Here is a 22710-nt window from a genome sequence, read left to right on the forward strand (position 1 = left end):
GAGTTTAAGACATTTTTTGAGGGTAGGTTGAGGATACCTTAAAGCACCTGTGGTTAAAATTTCAACGTTAGATTAGGTAGGATAAAAGAGACATGACCTAAAAAAGTTGGGTCAAATTCTACAAATCACAGCATGCAGAATTGGGTCGTCCTTAACTATATTCGGTTTGGGTCAAAGAGGTGCATAAGTGAGTTTGAGCCTAGGTGGAGGTAGTTTCAACTTACTGGAAGTTAGGAAAGGTACTTGGAAAGGTCTGTAACTGGTTGATATGGTTGGGGCTGGGCTGAAACCGTTGGGAACACACGAGCTTTTTGGAATTGTGAATCCACCTAAGTTCATGAGGACTTTGGTGAAAATGGGCCTGGGCTGCAGCCTAGATCTACTAGGGATCAGCTACCACTATGAGTAAGAGAGACAAATCAAGGGGAGGGATTCGCTACAAGGTCAAAGAGGGACCTAAGTTTGAAAGAAGGACTAGGGGCCAAGAGAAAGAAAAGAAGGAGCTATGTCCAAAGAGAGAGAGAGAGAGAGAGAGGAACGATTTTGAGAATGAGAGAGCTCTTGTTAATAAAATTTCTCAACAATACAAAATGAGCCACTATTTATAGGCTCAATAGAGGCATTAACACCTAACTCCAATTACAAGAAATTTAAATGAAAATAAGAAATCCTAAGAAGTTTTTTGAAGTTTCAGCTCTATAATTAGATAAAACCTTCAGGATAACACTTAGGATTTTCTTAAACACCCTTGCACAGCCATCTAAGTCACATTCAAGAAGGTTGGGCACCCTTCAAGGTGGACTCACAATTTTTTTAAAATGCCAAAAATGTCCTTTCATAACTTTCTTGGATCTGGGTACTTCCTTGATTATTTGCTCTACTCCATCCAATGCCAATGTGGATTTGGGTTCTTCTGGATATGTAGCATCAACTAGATCCATCTAAGTCCCTTGGTGTGTTGCATATGGATCTGGATCTAAGAAAAAAAGTCTTTATCAATTACTGAAACATGGAGCTTAGATTTGAGTTCTCACCCGAGACTGAGTCTGCATTATTTAGATCAGGAGATAGGTCTGCAAAAATTAGGACCGTATCAAGGTGCAACCAAGACAGGATTTAAACAAGCCATATTTGCCCAAACTCAAATTGTTCTAGTTGAGTATGCCCTACTAGATGCTTGCTGGATGTTCATTACAATGTGTCAAAATCGATTCACCTAGTGAATCAATTCCTCAAAAAACAATGATAAACTCGATCTGAATCAATTTGTTTTTTAATCAAAACTTTTAAAAAAACGTTTTTTACTCAAAAATCAGAAAAAGATAAAATTAAACATTTAATAAATGCAGAAATAAAATATGATGGCGTGCACTATAGAGTTGAATCCAATTTTAAAATATGGCAGCAGCAGATAGCCACTGGCCAGCAGAACACCGGCCCTGGCCAATTATCAGGCTGCCAGTTCTGGAGAGAGAGAGAGAGAGAGAGATCACTGGTGAGCACAGATGATGGCAGGTCCAGCAGCTAGTGTGGTGTGTGTGAGGAGTCGGGTTTTCTCGGATAGTTTATTTGAACCGATTCAAGATAGAAATGGTCGATTCTGTCCAATTCTATTGATTTAATAAAAAATCATTGATTGAAGAAAGCGGGGGAGATTTGATCTGAGTCAGCCGATTCAGACTAATTTTAACATTGGTTCATTTGCAGGACCTGTCCTAGACTACAACTTAAGCAAGCAAAAAACTTTCAATATGCACTCTGTAGCAGCTTAAAGTTCAATGCCAAATCAGCCATGAAAAATACAATATTGGAGTGTGAAACCCATTATATATTAACCCCATTTTTGCAAAAGCAAATAAGAACCGCTTTTTTGCAACTTGCAAGTTTACGCGTATGGTCAAGATTGTCTCTGCAAAACAAGAGGGCCAAGCTACTAATGTACCCATCGAAACCCAGTCATTCACCTGCTCGAAGATTGCATAGTTGTTTACAATGGAGCAATACAAAGTTTGTTTTTTCCCCAGTGCTGGGAAACATTATGACACTAAACGTGCATGTCATTTATATTCCAAAGAAATGCAAGGTTCTTTTTTGAAGTGTTGGAAAACATTCTTAATCACTAAATATGCATGTCATTTGTATCCCAACGAGAAACAAACCTTTAAAGTGGCATAATCAAAATGCAGTCGCAGAAAGATATTCTGCCTGCTAGGGTTTTCCATATAATCCTATGGAGAGTCTGCTAAGGCTTTGTATTACAGTAAAAAGGAAATGATCTTTGCCTGTGCTGACTTTGTCTCTTGCATCAAAGATCATCATGATCATATAGCAGCTTCAACTTCATCAGAATCCACTGATGCACCATTTGTCCTGTCATCAGCCCGAAGCTGAGATGAGACCTCATCAATCGCAGAGTTCAGCTGAGCTATCTTCTCTGTTAAGATTTTACGTGTTTTCTGCCATCAGTAACACCAACCATAAATTGTTAATGAAGATAGAAATGATCATTATTGCATTCAAACTCAATAATACTACATACGATTTAATTTTGCCAAAATTTGTCATGCAAGACATGTTGCAAGACAGACCAAACAAATTTTGTTAATGAAGATTGAAATTATTATACAAGAACTTGTGTTTCGAACTCAATTGTGATGTATAACAGAAGTACAGAGGATTTAGTGTTGCTAACATTTTTGCGTGCAAAACAGGTTGAATGCCAAACCAAAATGAATTTTGAATATTTTCAAGCATACCTGACGACCCAAGCCAGAAAGCAACAGCACTTCATTGTGAAAATCCTACTAGATTTAAGCAGAAATTTTTTTCAAAAGAAGCTTAATCATACAAAGATGTGGCACCCTGAGATCCACCCATATGGTGCGTGTAAAACCATTATAATGATACAAGCAGGCTGTCTATAATCTGCAAAATGCACACAAACATATGCATACACACACACACACACACACAACAAGAAGAGACCATATTTTCAAGTTACATAAATAACTAGAAGTTACTCACAATCCACAAACAAATAAGTGATATCCTCTGTACACATCCACTAATCCCATTAAATTCTATCACTTGGTTGCTGGCCACTTGATTATGGAATCCGATAAGATTTTATTGAGGTGCTACTTGATGATCTCCAATACAAGAATACATGTGTATAGTCTCAAAGTCACTGAACAAGCATCCTTAAGAAGCTCAGCAAGTATTGAAATCAAAGAGCATTCAACTTCAGTAAAGAATCCAGAAAGAATTCTTTCAAAAGAACAAGATTCCTTCCTCAAAATAGCAGAATTGTGAACCAAGCTCTTTGTACCAATAGCCCAATCAACACTCCAATAAAAATTGTGGATGTAAAAAGGACACATGCATTTTGCAAATGATACTTCCCAGTTCCTTTCAAGTGCCCCCTTGTGGTCATTAATATATTCACCAAACTGATAAGATATCCAATACGAATATCATATGGCGTCTTACAGTGAACTAATTTCAGCTAAGACTAATAATTACTGATTCTTATTTAGGTATGAAAAATAGAAGGAACAAGTTTTGGGCAGTAACTATAGTTACAGGAAGTGCCCTTAGGGGTGGGGAAGCACCACACTTCCCCTGAAGAGGGGGAAGCGTGGGGAAACTCACTTCCCATGTAATGGAAGTGTGCTTCCCCTCGCTTCCTTATCGCTTCCCATTTGCTTCCTGCTTGTTTCCTCTTTGTTTCCCACTCGCTTCACCCTTGTTTTTTGTGTTTTTCATGTTCATATTTATTTATTTTTTGCTTCCCACTTGCTTCTTCCTTGCTTCCCCCTCATATCCCCATTGTTTCCCCCTCGTGTCCTTAATGTTTCCTTTTTTGCTTCTCACACCATCACACACTTCCACAACCACTTTTAAAACAAATCCTGTGCCATGCTTCATGCTACTTTTTAACACTCGCTTCCCCGCTTCCACTTCATGCATTGCTTCCTGTATCCATTCCGCTTCCTGGTAACTATGACAGTAACAATAATTTGTTTTCTTGTGTTCATACTGAACATACCAGGTGGCTTTTACAGTTAAGATTATTTAAAACTAAGGGATAAAATGGTACATAATAAAACATCAATACAGTGGTCTCCCTTGTTCAATGTGTTATGCTCTCTCTCTCTCTCTCTCTCTCTCTCTCTCTCTCTCTCTCTCTCTCTCTCTCTCTCTCTCTCTCTCTCTCTCTCTCTCTCAGTGATACATACACCACAGCTGGGCAATGCATGGTCAATCAACTAGTGTTTCACTACAATAAACCGATACCGCGATTATATATCTTACCAACAACTGTACACACATAACAACTTGAATCTAGCAAAGTTCATACAGATAACTAAAACAAGATTAATCTGATTATGAAATTTTTGATTATTTGGCAAGAAATTTTGCTAGGAGAGTAATCTACAGAACCGGCCATTTAGCTTGTAATTAATGCTTACCTCCAAAGCCTTCTCCTCGTCATATATAAACTTTGGAAGCTTTCTCATCAGATCCTTTCTGTCTGCTCCAGCCAATGCTTTGCTAATCTATAATGGACAATGATAGACTAAATTAACAATCACATCACATACATGGATAAGATTTAGACACCATGGATATTAATTATAGCAGTTACAGAAAGCTTCAATTAGAAGAAAACATATCTGAAGCAGCATTTTATCATTTTAAAGCAGTAAAAATTGAGTTACCAGGGCACATACACTGAATTTTGAGTCCTGAATATATTTAAGAACCTCTGTAACCATGTACTCCATGAATTTTATGATATGCCCGAAGCTAATGAAGTAGGTCAAACCATAAGCAGATGACCTATATCAAACAAGATGTCCAAAAAAAGAAAAAAACCCACCTGAAATCACACAGGAAGTTTCTCATCTTTCACAATCACAGTATCATTAAATGTGCCATGACGATGGTGACCGTATAAGAATTTGCAGATATGATTGGAAAGAAGCCATAAAAACTCGAAGGCATTTTTCTTTAAACCAACAGTCCAGATGATTAGACCGACAATTCATGTAGGACCTATTATCTATTTGTTGTTAGATTGTCAGTCCAAATGGTCAGCTAAATTAGATACATTGTGCCCACTCATGATACTGTTCCTCACAAAGCCATAAAAGGTTTCTCAAAACCTAGTAGTTCCGATAGTCACAAAACATAACTTCCAGAGCAAATATTCTTAATATCTAACAGAAACATATAAATGAACAGCATATCTAGATATTATTCCTGACAGAAAGCTGCAACCATCACCTACAAATCTCTGTTACCAGGTTATACATGCAGGATATATGTGTAGCCAATTTCTTTGGTACATTCCCCCAGAAATAGGGGAAACATGTGTGTGATTGAAGTGGATATGCAAGTTGCAGCCTCAGGCTGAGAACACTATTTATGTCATCATGATTATAAAGCATGGCTGACATGGCATACTGATCAATTTGAGATGTGTGGTGTGTATTATTAGCATGCTTTAAGCATAGCTAAAAAATCCACTATGATTCCTTGCACAAGAATAGAGAGCAAAAGACTATTGAAACACAAGCACCTTAACATGAAAATCTCTTAGCACAAATAAATGACTTGGGAATTCTAGAAAATATTCTACCATGCAAATCTGTAATAAACTCAAGGGAGAGATTCACAGCCATAGTACCATCTGAGTTGATTTGGTTAACATATCCTTCCGAATAATATCTTGATTACAGTTTTTATCTTCCCTAGAATATGTCCATCTTCAGGAAACTATGCCAGAGACTGAGAGTTAAATCCTAATAAAAGATCTTGGTCCAGCCAAACATAAAATGGTTGTGAACCATGTTTAAAGCTTGTAGGGTTATGCAAGCAGTTACCTGTGGTGCATATATACAACCAAGAGTTCCGACTATGATGCCTCCCAAAATGAATCCCCCAACAAAGATGCCTGCACTATTTGTCCTTCCACCATCTCCACTGTACTTGCAAAGCAGTAAAGGCATGTCAGAAGGGTTAACGTAAAGTGAAACTAACTGCAACTTTTTCAAAAAACTGATGCAAAACAACAGCAAGGATGCAAAAGTCTAAGAATCATAAAACATTTCCTTTGAATTTAACTCATTATTGCCCAAATAATGGAATCCACTAAGGATCATGAGAAGTCTTTTTTTTTCTTTAACATCTTAAGCAATTTAAAGGAAAAGTGAGTCAAAAAGAGTTTTATCTTTACAAAAGCAGACTTTATTCTTTAAAAGAGATAATTAATTAAAAAATATTGTGTGTCTGTGTGTGGGTGGGTTTTCAATTTCACCCTGTTTGGAGCTCCGGTCCTAACACTTACTGCCGAGTGATTACTGCACATTGATTGGAACATAAGATGGATAAAGTGGGTCAAGTTAAGTTCATAATCTAGTTGACCTGTACTCGAAAGTACCCACCACTATGGTTATGACATAGATAGGGCTTAGTAGAAGTAACCACGTTAATAGTTAATAGTAAGAAATACACTCCCTCTAATGCAATAAAGTACTCCTGACTAGGCCATGAACAACATCATAACAAGCATAAGGGTCACTTATTAAATGTAATCAATTGTCTCATGTAACCAGAGATTAAATTTTTCAAGTAGTTGTAAAGCGGTTCAAACATTAATAATAGTAACTTTTCATCCAGAGATCAAATTCTTGAAGCAGTTATGAGGAATGTCAAACAATTATGCAGTAACTTTATCGGTCTTGGTTGATGACCAACTCAACTATGTCAAATGGATGAATGATAGATCAAGAACTTTGTTTAATTGTTAATATGACAGAATCTTACAAGAAACTTACACCTAGATTGTATTATTTACATTTTCAATTTGTATGAACACTTCATGTGTTGATTTCTACTTTGTGAATAGAATATGTATGCATTTATATCTGAATCCCACTAAATGTATGCTGGTATACTTCAGCATTGAAGCACCTGAGTTGAACCACTTACAATAAGCTCAACTGGCATGCAGTGCAAGGGAGTGTTAACTCATATTCATATGCATATAGAAATCACCTAAAATGCTAAAGCCAGAGAGATTGTATTTGTTTTAATATAACATAACCTAGCGATGCACATATTCATATGCACAAAGAAATTACCTAAACCACTCAGAATAATTGCTGATTCCCGACATTCATGGTAGGAACATTAAGAAAACCGTAGGTTTTATGAGTATTATGTTACTGCAGATAGCATGCCTTTTGCATATAGATAGGGCCATTGGACCTTAGTAAGGTTAAACTGGATCAAGACACATCTAATATGAACACCTTGCGCGAGGTATATGGATTGGAACTATGCAGATTCGAGTTGACACTAGGTGAATTCATGTTTAGTACAATTTGAACTCAGGTATACCAAAACATATGGAACTTTCTTGGTTCAATTCTGAAATAATTCAGGATCCTAATATTTAATTATAGGGCTAATACAGGATGTAAGTAATACCCATTGTGATCTATATCTGACACGTGTAAAATCTGGTTTGGCCCATAGAACACAGCAGGTTGGGTTGAATCTGCGCTAGTTTGAGTTACCAATGTTAAGTTAGACTCATAAAGATTATATGCAGAGTAGACTCAAGTACTCCTAAGCAAAAGGCATAAAAGGAGATAAATAAACATTACTTTTATTTATGTTTTATAAGCAAAAGGTAAACGAGCAATTAAAAAAATACACATCCCAAAAGTCTACCTTAGTGTTGACTCTATCTAACACAGACACTCCATTTAGGGTCTCATACCCGTGTCGACACAGGTACCGCCACCGGAAGCAGTGCGAGTACACCGCGGATCGGGTCCCATAGTGACAAATATTGTGAGATTTATGAAAATCTTGTGATAATATCGCGAGAAATTGCCTGAAAGTTTAAGATGGCAATTTCTCACGAGAATTTCAAAATATCGTGAGATTTATGAAAAAACATAAATATTGCGATTTAAACGTGATATTTATGTTTTAAACGGCTATTTATCATGAAAAAACCGTGTTTTTAATTTTTTAAATAATTTTTATTAATATTTTCTTATAAAAATATTTTTTTATTGTCGATATTTTGCTGAAAAATGTGAGATTTATGAAAAAAATTCAAATTCTTGCGAGTTTTTGAAAAACAATATTTTTTCATTTTTAACTTTGGTCACTATGTCGGGTCTCGCACTGTGTCAGGTTGGGTCCAAAAATAACCCAACCTGTGTCATTTTTTTTAAAGAACCCCCCCAACCCCCTCTCTCTCTCGGCTCTCTCTGCCCTAACCCCTCAACTTGCTCTCTCTCGACTCTCTCCGCCCCTCACAGCGCCACCTCGCACAGCCCCTCGCAGAGTCGCCTCTCTCAGCCCCTTGCAGCGTCACCCTCTCTGTGCAACTCAGCTCTCTCTCTCTCTCTCTCTCTCTCTCTCTCTCTCTCTCTCTCTCTCTCTCTCTCTCTCTCTCTCCTCTTCCCCATCTCTGTGTCCCTCTCGATTTTCCTCTCAGTCATTTTTTAAGGTGTTCAGTTTTTTTTTTTTTAAGGTGTTTTTCAGTTATACTTATATATATTATTAGATATTCAGACCGAATATAGATTGTCTATTTTAAGATAGAATATAGATTATTAGATATTTTCTACTGAATTTATCTAATAATCTAGATATTTTCATACTGCATACAGATTATTTAGATATTTTCAATTGTAGTTGTAGCTTCACTTGTTATTGAATTTTGATTCTTTCAATAAAAGTTGTTAGCCTGTTTTGTTACTAGTTTAGTTGGTTGTTAAATGTTAAATTAATTTATGTTGTCTTGTTGGAATAATAGATTTTGATTTTTGGAATTTATTTTATATTTATGTAATATTTAATATATATATATAGCGTCGTGTCCCCGTACCCACATTTTTTGGAATTGCCATGTCGTACCCTCCATACCTGCACCCATGTGACATAGTATTGACTACAGTGTTAATAGGACACACGCATCAATGATATGGTAGTAATATTTAGAACCAACAAAAAACATAGCACATAAAGTCATAAACTAAGCATGTATTAGACTATCCAATAATTTTGACATCTGATATATCCTTGGAGATATATTCGAGAGGATAAAGTTCATGGTAAAAAAAATGCCCATGGATGATGTAAGAACAAACATCTGAAAATAGATTAATAAAAACCAATGGATAATAAAGGTCAAATTTCTTGAAGACAAAGTGTGTTGGTTATTGGTCAGGGCACACATATCCTCAATCTTTGGTAAATAGGCAAGACCAAATGAAGAAACAGAATGTTGGAGTCGAAACAACTGATCAAGAAACCCAACATGGAAAAGCCAACACTATGGGCAAAATGCAGTGGAAAAAAGAATATGTGGAAATTTTTGTTGGTTCAATACAAGGGTCAACACAATGCCTTTCATAAACAAGCTTAAGCTGATGAACTATAAAATGGGAAATATCCAGTTAACTAATGCAACCTTGTTTAGGACATCTTCAAACCGCACAAAACACCAAGCCTGACATAATAATGGAAAATAAAACAAATAATACATAAGAAAACGGTCGTGTTCCTAAGTCTGACTGCATTCAGTTCTGTATCCATATGCAACTCAATACAGCAAAGCAGTATGTGTGATTAAATTATAGTGTTAAGGATCTGAGCAAAACCGAACAGACTAACGTAGATTAAAATGAAGTGACAAACACAACATGAAAGGGTATGATAATGAAAAAGCCAATAGTTAATATTGGGAAACATAGACAAATTCATTAAATATAATAAAAATCAGCTTATCTGAAAATCAAGCACAGGCAATTGATGCATAAAATTAAATTATAGCATTCATGGCAGCAAATGTATGAGTCCTTTTGCAGAGATAGTGCATGAAGCCTGATTTGTACAATCAAACATTCCTTAACAAGATGAAAACCAGTGAAGATTCAGACACTGAGGACAAGTACCTGTAACTGGATCGAACAGTCAATTTGCCTCTATAGTTCAAAGGTTTTACTTTCTTCTGGTGTCGGAGGTTGCATGATAATTGAGCAGGCACAAATCTGTGCTCCAATGGCCTACGTGGAAGTAAACCTAGAAAAGAAAATCGGGAATCCATATTAGATAGACTAATGGCTTGCCAAATTAAGGAGAACCAGGCCAACAGAATAGTACAATGTAAACATAAAGCCGTGTAATCTCCATAAAATCAAGAGGTTCAGCGCTGCATGAGAAAAAACAGAAGGGTTCAGTATTGCATGAGAAATCCCATCACTTGGGTTGATGTTAAGCAGCAAAGTGCACACTTTTGGTTGGATATGGGTTTTGGTGAGATCTGGTGCCAGTTGACAGGCCACCCAGAACTAGTGGTGGGTGGGTGGGCCATTTCTGACAGTCCCCAGACGTTGCAAATGCCCTGTTTGCTTTCAACAAGAAGAAGATCATTATTAACACAAGAAAATCAGCAGCCAGAGCACGACAACAATGGGCCAGAGGAAAAGGGGTAGATGATCTTAGGACGCAATACATTTTCTTTAAGCGCCAACAAGGCAATCAAAAGGTATGAAAAGTGATGAATCAAGTAGATTTGTAAATTAAGAAAATGACTTGATAGGTGAAGCAATCAAACCAAAAATAAAGAAAACTTAAACTTCAGATGTGGAGTTTAAAAATGCAAAGCATTTTCCACTAACAGAATAAGGTTCTGTTTGGGAACCTACTGTGGGAGCACCATTGGAGTAGAAGTGTGGAATCCATAGCATCAGATTTTGTTTGGGAGCATGGAGAAATGGTATTTGAGGGTGTTGGCATAGGAAATGCCACCTCCAAATCCTTAAATCAACTACCCCCACAGAGAGGTGGTGAATTGCAAATGTATCGCCTACACCCACTCCAGCATACACTCTGATGGTGCTTTCAACCACCACCTAGTTCAGTTTTAAAGTGAAGGTGCATTGATTGACCGTCACCCTTCCCAAACACCTCTCATTGGAAATGGCAAAGCAATGACTAAATATCCCAAACAAATGCTATAAGTGCCAAATCCATGTTTTTTACTTCATATGTGGAATCCATAGCTGCAACCCCAGCGTCTGACTCCCAAACAGAGCCTAAAAGACAACCAAGTGGATCCATCGAGTAGGAAAATGACTTGAAATTGTAAAATAAAAATGAATATAAAAAAGCTTAAGCCTGGTGTTCAACAATGCAAGGCATTTTTCAATAGCAAAAAAAAAATAGAGGAAAGGAACACTCGCATCAACACAATATCAAAATCGACTACCAGCTCGAAACGACCTAAACTCCACAAAATTAACCATCCACAAATGCACAACGATGTAATAAAGCATCATCATAGCCATAGAATATCAACTCATTTAAACTAAATCTCATGACCAACAAAACCAGCCATAAATACAACCCTTCTCGACGAATTTCATCAGCTAATTAACGCCATTGATCACCCAGAAAACAAAAAGTAACCTAAAATTCCGCACAACCAACCTAATTTACGGCATGCAAAACCTCAAAACCCCAACGCCAACTATCAAATGGAATCCACAACTTCATGAAGCGTCCACTAAGAGCCGACCGACAAATCCATCTTGATCAATGACATAATTTACAGGAATTAAATCCCTCGAAGCAAAACATGAACGTTAACCATTCAAATCAAATGCACCACAACAATCTTGAACCCAATCAAACGGAAATAGAAACGAGGGGAAAAAACGGGTCCAAGAAAACTCTAAATCACGGGTATCAGAGACCAAAAACCCTAGAATCCCCAGCAAACTTTAATCTGGTGCAAAGGAACGGCAAAACCTCCACGATAAACCGCAAGAAAACGTCAAAAAAAGAAAATCGTAGAATCGAGTTGAAGAGGAATGTTTGTTTACTCTGAACAGAAGCAGCGGAGAGATCGAGGGTTGAGCACGACGGCATCGTCATCCCTAGAGAGAGAGAGAGAGTCGAAGATGTTAATGCAGCGCTCCCACCTCACGCATGATGATGGTGAAGATGATGATGGATTTGGGGCCCTTGATGGATCGGATAAAACCCGATTAGATTATGTACCAAATCAATAGTAGCCGAACTTGGATTTGAATAGTTAGATCCAATGTCACGAATCTTGTTGTTGGAATAACCTTGGCATGAGAAATTCACGCGAATATTTTGAATACTATGTTTTTTCTCAAGAAAATCTTGGGATGATATCGCATGCATAAAAATATACAAGAATGTAAACCAAAATGTAGACAATATAAAATGCTATAAAACTCTTTTTATTATGTTTGTAACTTAGTTGCACGACAAAAACATGATATTTTCAAAATACCTGATATTTTAAACACATCACAATTTTTGGTATATATTGGCTTTCTAAAAGTGATAAATCGCTATATTCTGAAAATTTGAGAGCTTAGCCCGATTAATAAATTAATTGGATCGGGTTCCACAGCATCTGGTTTTCAAGTGAGTAGGACAGGTTCTTACCCATCCATGATTCAAGATCCCAAATCTGATCTGGACAAGCCAACAACTGAGGACTCGAATAGGATGGCCCACCAGATATCTTCTGAAACGCTGGTACCATCAGGCAGTCCCGGCTGGGTCTCAAAATAAACTGCCCCTCGTTTTCTTTTTTTATTCTCGACTCTCTCTCTCATCGTGATTGCACAAGTATTTGTGTACAGAGCCTGTCAGCTGTGGGGCCCAACGCCTGATGAAGGGCAATCAAGTTCTTGATTTGTGCACTTCAGTACCTTTCTTGCTATTTTTTTCATAAAGTGATGGTTTGAGAAAATAACAAAAATGTCTTTTATTTAAAAAAGAAAAAATAAACAGTTTAAAAAAAAAAAAAACATGTCTTCCATCCAAAAAGTCGAGGATGATGTTGACTCTTCAAAGTCTTCTTCTTCTTTCTCCGTAAAACACTGTAAAACCCTCTCTTTCTCTCTAGAGAAGAAATTAAGGGAGGCAAAGAGTTTTCCCTAAAGAAGGTAATGAACATCAACCCTCTCACTCTCTCTCTCTTTTTTCTCTACTTCTGTGCATATCCAACAGACGATCCTACATTGCTCCATCAAACACCGACTGACCTGCACACTGACTGTAGCATCATTCAACTTGATAAGTTGTGGAGCTTGATTCATAGTTTTTGCTCTTACAAGAGGGGGTTTGAGGGCTCCTCCCAGCGTGGGTAACATCATTCAACTTGATGAGTTGTGGAGCCTGATTTAGAATTTTTGCCCTTACAGGAGGGGGGTCCGGAAGCTCCCCCCAGGCGCGGATCCCAGGGGGGGCCGCCAGGCTCGGGGGGCAGCGCCCTCCAGACCAAATTTTTTTGGGGCCTTCCAACAGCGATTTGTAGTATTATCGGGCTTTCCTACAGCGATTTGAAGTATTTTTTGGTCTTCAACGAGCCCCACAACAATTTATAGTGTTATCCGGCTTTTCAACAACGATTTGTAGTGTCTTCCATAAATCGCTATAGCGATTTATAGTGTTTTTGGATCTCACTATAGTGATTTGTAGTGTCTTCCACAAATCGCTATAGCAATTTATAGTGTTTTTGGATCTCACTATAGCGATTTGTAGTGTCTTCCGCAAATCGCTATAGCGATTTGTAGTGTCTTCTGCAAATCGCTATAGCGATTTATAGTGTTTTTGAATCTTATTATAGCGATTTGTAGTGTCTTTCGCAAATCACTATAGCGATTTGTAGTGTTATTCAGTAAGCAAATCGCTACCCGAATTAGGACCAACTTGTCAGGGCCATATTCCCTAACCGGAGGTCATATTCTAAATCCGTAAAAAAGTGGTGTCTTTGTTATTGAGTTTAGTTTATTCCTGTAAATTTTAAGCAATTTCTATTGTCATTTCATTCATCATTTTAACTAAAAACCAGACCCTTATTATTTTGTGTTATTTGAGTTGCACAACACCATTCTCGCTTGACATCCACATCTTGATTATGGCATGCTCCTTGTTGGATTTTCCATTGATTTCTTTCAACCTTGCTTAGAACAAACATGTCTTTCTCACCATGATACCCTGTGCATTTTTTTACCACGACACCCGGGACCCATGCCGGGGGGAGCCCCCGGACCCCCCTCCTGTAAGGGGAAAAACTCTAAATCAGGCTCCACAACGAATCAAGTTGAACGATGCTACCCACGCTGGGAGGAGCCCCCAAACCCTTCTCTTGTAAGGACAAAAACTCTGAATCAGGCTCCACAACGAATCAAGTTGAACGATGCTATCCACGTTGGGAGAAGTCCCCAAACCCTCCTCCTATAAGGGCAAAAACTTTAAATCAAGCTCCACAACCCATCAAATTGAATGATGCTACCCATGCTGGGAGGAGCCCTCAGACCCCCCTTCTGTAAGGGTAAAAACTCTGAATCAGACTCCACAACTCTTCAAGTTGAATGATGCTACCCACGCTGAGAGGAGACCTCAGACCCCCCTTTCTGTAAAGGTGAAAACTCTGAATCAGACTTCACAACTCTTCAAGTTGAATGATGCTACCCATGCTGGGAGGAGCCCCGAGACCCCTCTCCTGTAAGAGTAAAAACTCTGAATCAGGATCTACAACTCATTTAGTTGAATGATGCTACTCACGCTGGGATGAGCCCCCAAACCCTCCTCCTATAAGGGTAAAAACTCTGAATCAAGCTCCACAACAGTCAATGTGCAGGTCAGTCGGTGCTTGATGAAGCAATGTAGGATCTTCTACTGGATGTGCACAGAAGCAGAAATAGAAGGGAGAGAGAGTGTGAGAGGGTTGATGTTCATGGCCTCCTCCAGAGGAGATTTCTTACTCGAATAATTCTGCAGTGCAGAGACTGGGTCTTAAATAATCATCTTCGGGGCACTTAAGTCTTTACAACCACTCCTTTTCAAGAACCGTCATTTTTTTTTGCACCAATGGAGGAGAGGGTACTTAAGTCTTTGCAATCGCATCAAACTCCAATGCTAATTAATGCTGACAAACATGGGGATACGAGACACACATGCTTACATACGTGGTGCTCTTTGAGACCCCCGAACATGAGATGTAGCTAACTCCCCTGTTCGGGGGGGGCATATAACTTGCTTCTGATCCCCCCACTCCCTCCTCCCTCCTCCCTTCTGTATGTCTATCGACTCCAACTGCCGCTTATACGCATTCAGCTGCACTTACAGATCGTCGTTCTATGCAAAAATCCCTCAACTGGTGGTGGTGGCAGTGGTGGTTCTGGTTGGCCCTCAACAGATCGAGCACCACTGGCTATCAACGGCCGCAGTCCAACACCATCTTTTAGGCATCCTTCTTTCTCTTTCTCTGGTGGGTCTCGTTGATGAGAAGGGTTGCTTTTCTTTGAACTGCCCGATGATGAGCGGCACCCAGTAGCAGCTATGGCCGCTTTGCTAGAGGGGGTGGGGTTAACGGTGCATGAGATCCATTATGAGACTTTTTTTTGTCGAACCCATCCAAGACGAGTGTTGCATTCTGGTTGTTGGGTGAGCGTTAGCGCCCACTGGATTTCGTTCTTATGATGATCAGAATGCAACAAAGTCCTTGAAAAAAATACTCCCTTTTTTATCATGAAACTGCTAAGATGCCACCCAACGATTCGACGTGAACTTGCCACAAACCGTAGGATATTCTTTCTTTGATAACCCCAAAAATACTCTCTCTCTCTCTCTGTCCCAAGCAGGTTATATGTTCCCATCCCAAAGATGCACTGTAGCAAACATTCGGTGTTCAGGTCTGAATGAGTGTCACGTATATAAGCATGTGAGGCTCGTATCCCCGTGTGTGTCAGCATCACTTAGCGTCAGAGTCCAGTGTTATTACAAAGACTTAAGTATCCTTTCCCGCCATTCCCGTCATGAAATGACGGTTCAAAAAAAAAGGCAAAAATGTCTTTCATCTAAAAAAGAGAAACGACGATTCGAAAAAAGGATAAAAATATCCTGCATCCAGAAAATCGATGATGATGTTAACTCTTCAAAGTCCAAACGTTCTGTTTTTGCCCTAAGCAATAAACTTTTGCACCATCTACTGTAACAAGAGCTCCCTTTGACGATGCACCATTTGTCGTCGTATGTTGCCATCGAAGCACTCTTTGTCATCGTTTGTTGCCACCAAAGCACCCTTTGTCGTCGCTTGCTACCGCCAGAACACACTTTGTCATTGTTTGTTGTCGCTGGAGCAACCTTTGACGTCATCTGTTGTCGCTGGAGTACCCTTTGTCGTTGTCTTCTATCGTCAGAGCATCATTTATCATCGTCTGTGCAGTGGCAACATCGTTGCCACCATCGGTTGTGTCTACCTTCTGGGTATTTCTCCTCCACTGTCGGATTACCAAAACTCCTATCATTTCAGTGAGTTTCGTGTAAGGTTTCGCTATGCAAACAAATCGATTTGTAAATCTGAATGCTAAATCTTACAACTGGTTGTACTATTCATGTTAAATAACACTTATTTTCATACTGAAATAAATCGATTTATACCTATCCACCTTCTAGGCATCAAAAAATAGTTAGAATGATTTGTTCTTATGAAGGCCAAACATTTCAATGATATGTACTTATGAATGCTAAATTTCTACAACGATTTGTACGTTGGAATGCAGCAATGATTTATGCATTTAATGGAGTAGCGATTTATACGTTCGATGCAACAACGATTTATACGTTTGAAGTAGTAACGATTTAATGAAATTACCATGATTTGTACTTAAGTTTGATAAATCGTACAACAATGTTTACGTGTGAAGCCTAAATGTTACAACGATATGTACTTATGAAGGTTCGATTTCTACAATGATTTGCAAGTTTGAAGCAACAACGATTTATATATTTAAAGTAGTAGCAATTTGTATTTATGAAGTTACATCGATTTATACTTAAGTTTGCTAAATCTTACAACGATGTTTACTTATGAAGCCAAATATTACGATGATTTGTAATGTTGGTGATTGTTTAACAAATGGGATAATTTATATTATTATATACTTGGGGAGGCGATTGTAACATATAATGATGCGATTAAATTTATGTATTGTGCAGGTTAGCAATGTCCAAAGCTCGACATACAAGAAATCTCCAGTCGTTCGATGGGATGACTATTAGAGAAATTATCTGTCAGTCCCATCTATATGAGCGTTATGAAAGTTACCAAAATATAATGAAGATTGAGATTGATAAAGACAAGGACAAAGTGTTGGAATTGTATAATGTGGAGCATTATCCATCAGATATTGAGGTTGAAGAGCAAAGGAAGCATGAGGAAGAACTAAAGATGAAGAAGAAAAAGAATGACAAAGAGAAGGAAAAGCAAAAGAAGAAGGTGGAGAATGAAAAGCAAATGAAGAAAAGGCAAATGAAAAAGGAGGAGGTGGAGAGGGAAAGACAAAGGAAAAAGGTGGAGGAGAGGGAAAGAGCAAGGAAGAAGGAGGAGAAGAATGAAAAGCAAAGGAAGAAAAGGCAAATGAAGAAGGAGAATGAGGAGAGGGAAAGGCAAAGAAAGAATAAGGAGGAGGAGGAAGAGAAGGAAAGGCAATTAAAGAAGGAGGAGGAAGAGAAGGAAAGGCAAAGGAAGGAGAATGAGGACGAGGAAGAGAAGGAAAGAGAAAAAAAGAAGCAGGAGGAAAAAGAGAAGGAAAGGGAAAGGAAGAAGCAGAAGGAGGAAGAGAAGGGAAGGAAAAAGCAGGAGGAGGAAAAGAAGAAAATAGAAAAGAATGAAGAAGTAGAAAAGCAGAGGAAGGAGGCGGTGGAGCGAAGGAGCAATAAGAAAGGCAGAGGAAGAGAGAATGAATGGAGAACAAGAAAGGCAGAGGAGGAGAGAATGAATGGGGAACAAGAAAGGTAGATGAGGGAGGAGGAGGAGCGAATGATGGAGCAACAAGAAAGGCAGAGAATGGAGGGAGAGGATGAAGAGGAGAAAGTGTGACCAAGGTACGCAAATCAATTATATATGTTACAATTTACTATGATAGTATTATTATGTATAGTGATTACTGTGATAGCAATTACTATGTATAGCTATTAATGTGATAGCGATTACTATGTATAGCTATTAATGTGATAGTGATTACTACGTATAGTAATTACTGTGAATGATTTATTGTGATAGATATTATGTATAACGATTACTGTGATAGCGATTACTATGTATATTGATTACGGTGATAGCGATTACTGTGAATGATTTACTGTTATAGGTATGATTATATATGGCGATTACTGTAATAGCGAGTGTGCAATTATTATTATTTATAGTGATTACTGTGTACATTGACGTGTAGAAGTACAAATAAGACTAATTTTGATTTGATATGAATAATATGTTATTTTGTGTTATAGGAATGTCAGAAAAGAAGTAGAGCACCAAGTGAAAAGCTCAGAGGACGGTGTCAGTGGCCTGTAGTTTTGTCATGGTATGGACAACCGAGTGAATATCAGAAGGATTGATTACAAAATATGCATTTCGACAGCCTTTTGGACTAGCATTATTTTGAAACGTGCTGAAACACCATGACCTACCTCGTAAATAAGTAGAATCATAAGACAAACACATTCCAATTTGATTCTTTTAAGATCACTATGACCCTAGAAGATGTTGCGAGGATTACGGGCCTTAAGTGCCATGGAAGTGTTGTCCTATTATGGGATTCAAACTATAACGCAAGGGATAAGTGTGTGGCCCTTCTAGGAATGTCGATGGAGGACTAGAGTCAATGTATTTCTGGTGGAAGCAATTCCACATCGATGAAAGTTTTTTTTTTCGTAATAAATGGAAAGGTTGGTCTGCTACATGTGCATCTGAAAGAGCTGGCCAAGAGTTGCGCGGCTTTTTTCTTTATTTTTTTGGACCTACTTTATTTTCTGATTTATCTAGTTCGAGGACAAGTTACATGTGGCTGCCGTTCTTGGAAGACTTAGATGAAGTCGCCAACTATGCATGGGGTGCTGCTATGCTCGCACACTTGTACAGTCAACTTTACCGTGCGAGTAAGGGTACAAAAACCGTTGCAGGGTTTTGGCCATTTGTCCAGGTAATTGTTTAGTACATATTTTATAGTTTTAGACTAAGATCATTGAAGATTATAGTCTTACTAATATATTGATTTTGTAGGCCTGGTTGTGGGAGCATATTGTCACCTTGTATCCTTACTGTGGCCCTGCGATTTGTGGTTTTCCAAATATCGGTCGGTGGGCTAGAATAAATGTCAACAAAGATAATGCTAAGTTCATTTTAGATGGTCTACAATTAAATGAGTTAAATGGTTTAAAATCGTTTATAATCGTTTCATCATTTATCATTTATTAGTACAAATTATTGAAATGTTTAGCATTCTTAAGTAATCATCATTGTAGGATTTTGTCTTTGTTAGTACAAATTGTTCTAATGTTTAATATTCTTAAGTAATGATCGTTGCATGATTTTGTATTCTATAGTATAAATTGTTATTGCTTTATCATTTAACTTTCATTAGTGTAAATCGTTGTAATCGTTAGCATTCTTAAGTAATGATCGTTGCAGGATTTTGTATTCTTTAGTACAAATCGTTATCACTTTAGCATTTAACTTTCATTAGTATAAATCATTGTAATCATTAGCATTCTTAAGTAATGATCATTGCAGGATTTTGTATTCTTTAGTATAAATCGTTATCGCTTTAGCATTTAACTTTCATTAGTGTAAATCATTGTAATTGTTAGCATTTTTAAGTAATGATCATTGCATGATTTTTTCTTCATTAGTAAAAGGCGTCATTGTTTTAGCATTTAGCATCCGTTATTATAAATCGTTGTAATATGTAGTATTCATTAGTGTAAATCATTTTAATACAAAGCTCTTATTAGTAACATTCATTGTAATGTATTTAGCACTCATTATTATAAATTAGTTTAATATTTAGCATTCATTAGCATGAATAATTATGTTTATAACTAAACCATAATCACAAATATACAGGTTGTGTGGAGACCGTATGAAGATAGGGAGGACGAAGATCAAGAAGTTGTTGCTCTGGCTGTGAGACTGTCTGGCTGCGATATTTGGCTATTTAGCAATTATGAAGCCGAGTTGCAGCATGGTAGTCGAGTTCTTCTACAAACTGGCTTGTGATAGTCTACCCCAAAGCAGTTTGTGGAAGTGAGAAGGAAGATGAATAGTGGTGGGGTCAGTAACATGAATTGGCACAAACGCTTCAGGGAACAATTGGATAGCTGAAACAAATAAGGTATTTGTGTCATAGCATATGATTATAATGAACAATAATATGACCCTAACTATTTCAAAAAATATTGGGAACTCATGCATCGAAATGTAGAGATTGAGAATAAGCAACGTGGAAATATTGGCAACCCATGCATCCCTCTTGTCCCCCATCATGTTGTCTCCCAGCATATAAAACACGTTCATCATATCCCTCTGGCTACAACAATGATTCCCTTAGTTGCAGTACACAATGAGGAGCTAACACAACTCACAAAAAAGAAGGTAGTCTCTGCCACAAGCTTAGAGATATTGAAGAGGAGAATAAGGAGTTACGAAAGCAGGTGAAGAATTTGAGAAGACAAATGCGGTCACAACATGATACACTGATAGAGATGATAACCAGTGTTAATAATAACATCGAGGGAACCAAGAGGCCACCAAGGAAAGAGAGTCCACCAAGAGAAAGAAAGAGATGATTTGTATGTTAGTCCATCTGAGTCGTCAAGTACCACTGAATAAACATTATATGATTTTTTTATCCCGATAATTCTTTGTTGTAATTTGATAATTCTTTGTTGTAATTTTATAATTCTTTTTTGTAACATGACATTCTATAAATGTATAATTCTTTTTTTAATAAGTGTAACACACAAGTGCCACTGAACAAATCATTGTAATGTTCGCCCTTCATAAAAAAAATCTAAGAAGCTTTTAGCGTTGTGTAATGTGCAAATTATGATTTACTTTTATAAGCTATCTTCATATCGTGATTTACACAAACATTGATAAAAGGCTGAAATGATTTGTACGTATAAAGACTACATGTTATCGTGATTTGCTTGATTTTAATTGCTTTGCAACCAGTTCTATAAGGGATCATAATTTATTTTTTATAGAAAGTGTTTTATCACGATCTGTACAGCCATCCCACCTAAACCCATCAAATAATCGAACCAATCCATTTGAATATCCTATGGTGACTTACCTTTATGAGTTTTGTCTAAGTGAATGATATGTTTCAACATGATTTACATAATGACTGATTCATAAATGGTAGAAAAGAAAAATAATAAACAAATCGATATGATGTTTAGACTTAGTAAAGTACAAATCGAGTTAACTTAAACGATACAGACATTATTGTGTAAATCGCTCTGGGACAATATTTGCTATAACAATTCAGATAAAGTATATGTACAATGATTTGCCTTATCGTGATTTACACAATGACTGATAAAAGGCAAAAAGTAGAAAGAAAAAACAATTTGACACGATGTTTATTGGTGATGTACAAATCTAGGTAACTTGATAAATACAAATCAACTTAGAACCACAATTCTTTAAGTTTTATAAAATAATAATATTTTTCTTATCGCATTTGCTTTTATGAGCTATATCTATGTAAACAATATGTCCTATCATGATTTACACAATGACTGATTCATAAAAGGCAGAAAAGAAAAACAATAAACAAATCGACACGATGTTTAGACTTAGTAAACTACAAATCTAGACTTAGTTGCAAATCAATTTCACTGTAACAATATGTGCTATCATGATTTGCTTGATACGGGTTGTCCTATCATGAATTGTTTTTACGAGCTTTGTCTATGTGAACAATATGTCCTATCACGATTTACACAATGACTTATTCATAAAAGGCAAAAAGGAAAAACAATAAACAAATTGACATGATGTTTAGACTTAGTAAAGTACAAATTGAGGTAACTTCAATGATACATCATGACCAATGGTTTGGCTTAGATACAATACATGACCATCATCATCAAAGAAAACAAAAATCATCATCAGCATCACTCCCACGTCCAAATAGTGATGTGCTTCGAATGCAATCCAGGTGCACATGAAATCCAACTTGCTAGTGCAGAAAGCTTCAAGGCAGAGTTGACGAAGTTGCATATGGTATAGATTCCAACAAGCAAAGAAGATGGAGCCCGCACGACTGTAGCATATTTGCCATGAGGTATATCGAAGATTAGGCAGATATTTTTCTAACTGCGATTGATGGTTTGCGAATGATGCAGGGTTCGACAGTAGGAATAGATCAAATAGATGGTCATTAGCATCACCCTCTGTCTATCATGCAGAATATTTGTGCTTGCTCTGGTATGGCGACAACAATTGAGAATGATTATGGTCGTTATATTCTGCGTAAGCTTTGATATGCTTCACGACAAATACATCAGAGTCGTATGTGTCATGAATATATCAATGTATACATAGAAGATAACCACCATAATTATCATCAAAGATTATACAGATCTTTCCTCATGGCGTGAAACAATTATATTATCAGCATCAAACCCCATCCATCAAGTACAGGTAGAATGAACACAGAAGAACAAAGAAGAAAGAAAAATACAAGGAAAAAGAAGATGTAGGCGAAGAAGAAAAAAGAAGAAGAAGGAGAAGTTGCGCTGCTGCAGAAAAGAGGAAGAGAGGTTAAATAG

The 22710-nt window shown here is 37.4% G+C and overlaps 1 protein-coding gene and 1 pseudogene across 1 annotated transcript; one reads left to right on the forward strand and one right to left on the reverse strand.

Moving 5' to 3' along the window:
* Positions 1 to 1965: 1965 nt before the first annotated feature.
* LOC149842490 (uncharacterized) lies at positions 1966 to 12016 on the reverse strand. The gene is made up of 5 exons (XM_090001454.1): positions 11919 to 12016; positions 9987 to 10113; positions 5889 to 5988; positions 4473 to 4559; positions 1966 to 2456 (listed from the first exon to the last, which is right to left on the reverse strand). The coding sequence occupies exons 1-5, from the start codon at positions 11968 to 11970 to the stop codon at positions 2322 to 2324; spliced, it is 501 nt and encodes a 166-aa protein (XP_089857580.1). The 5' UTR covers positions 11971 to 12016; the 3' UTR covers positions 1966 to 2321.
* A 3144-nt stretch (positions 12017 to 15160) lies between these two features.
* The window catches only part of LOC149842491 (protein S-acyltransferase 21-like), a 76183-nt pseudogene continuing 68633 nt past the window's right edge, over positions 15161 to 22710 (forward strand).

Source organism: Nuphar pumila, chromosome 3 (assembly GCF_984573655.1).
Source record: "Nuphar pumila chromosome 3, dmNupPumi1.hap1.1, whole genome shotgun sequence".
In the NCBI taxonomy this organism is placed as follows: Eukaryota; Viridiplantae; Streptophyta; class Magnoliopsida; order Nymphaeales; family Nymphaeaceae; genus Nuphar; species Nuphar pumila.

Bases quoted from the DNA above. Each gene is read 5' to 3' on its own strand.
- LOC149842490 (XM_090001454.1), bottom strand. From the start codon at position 11,970: ATGACGATGCCGTCGTGCTCAACCCTCGATCTCTCCGCTGCTTCTGTT. The intron at 10,114-11,918 runs GTAAACAAACAT...TTTCTTTTCTAG, and splicing joins CTCCGCTGCTTCTGTTCAGA to GTTTACTTCCACGTAGGCCA. The intron at 2,457-4,472 runs GTAAGCATTAAT...TACTGATGGCAG, and splicing joins ACGAGGAGAAGGCTTTGGAG to AAAACACGTAAAATCTTAAC.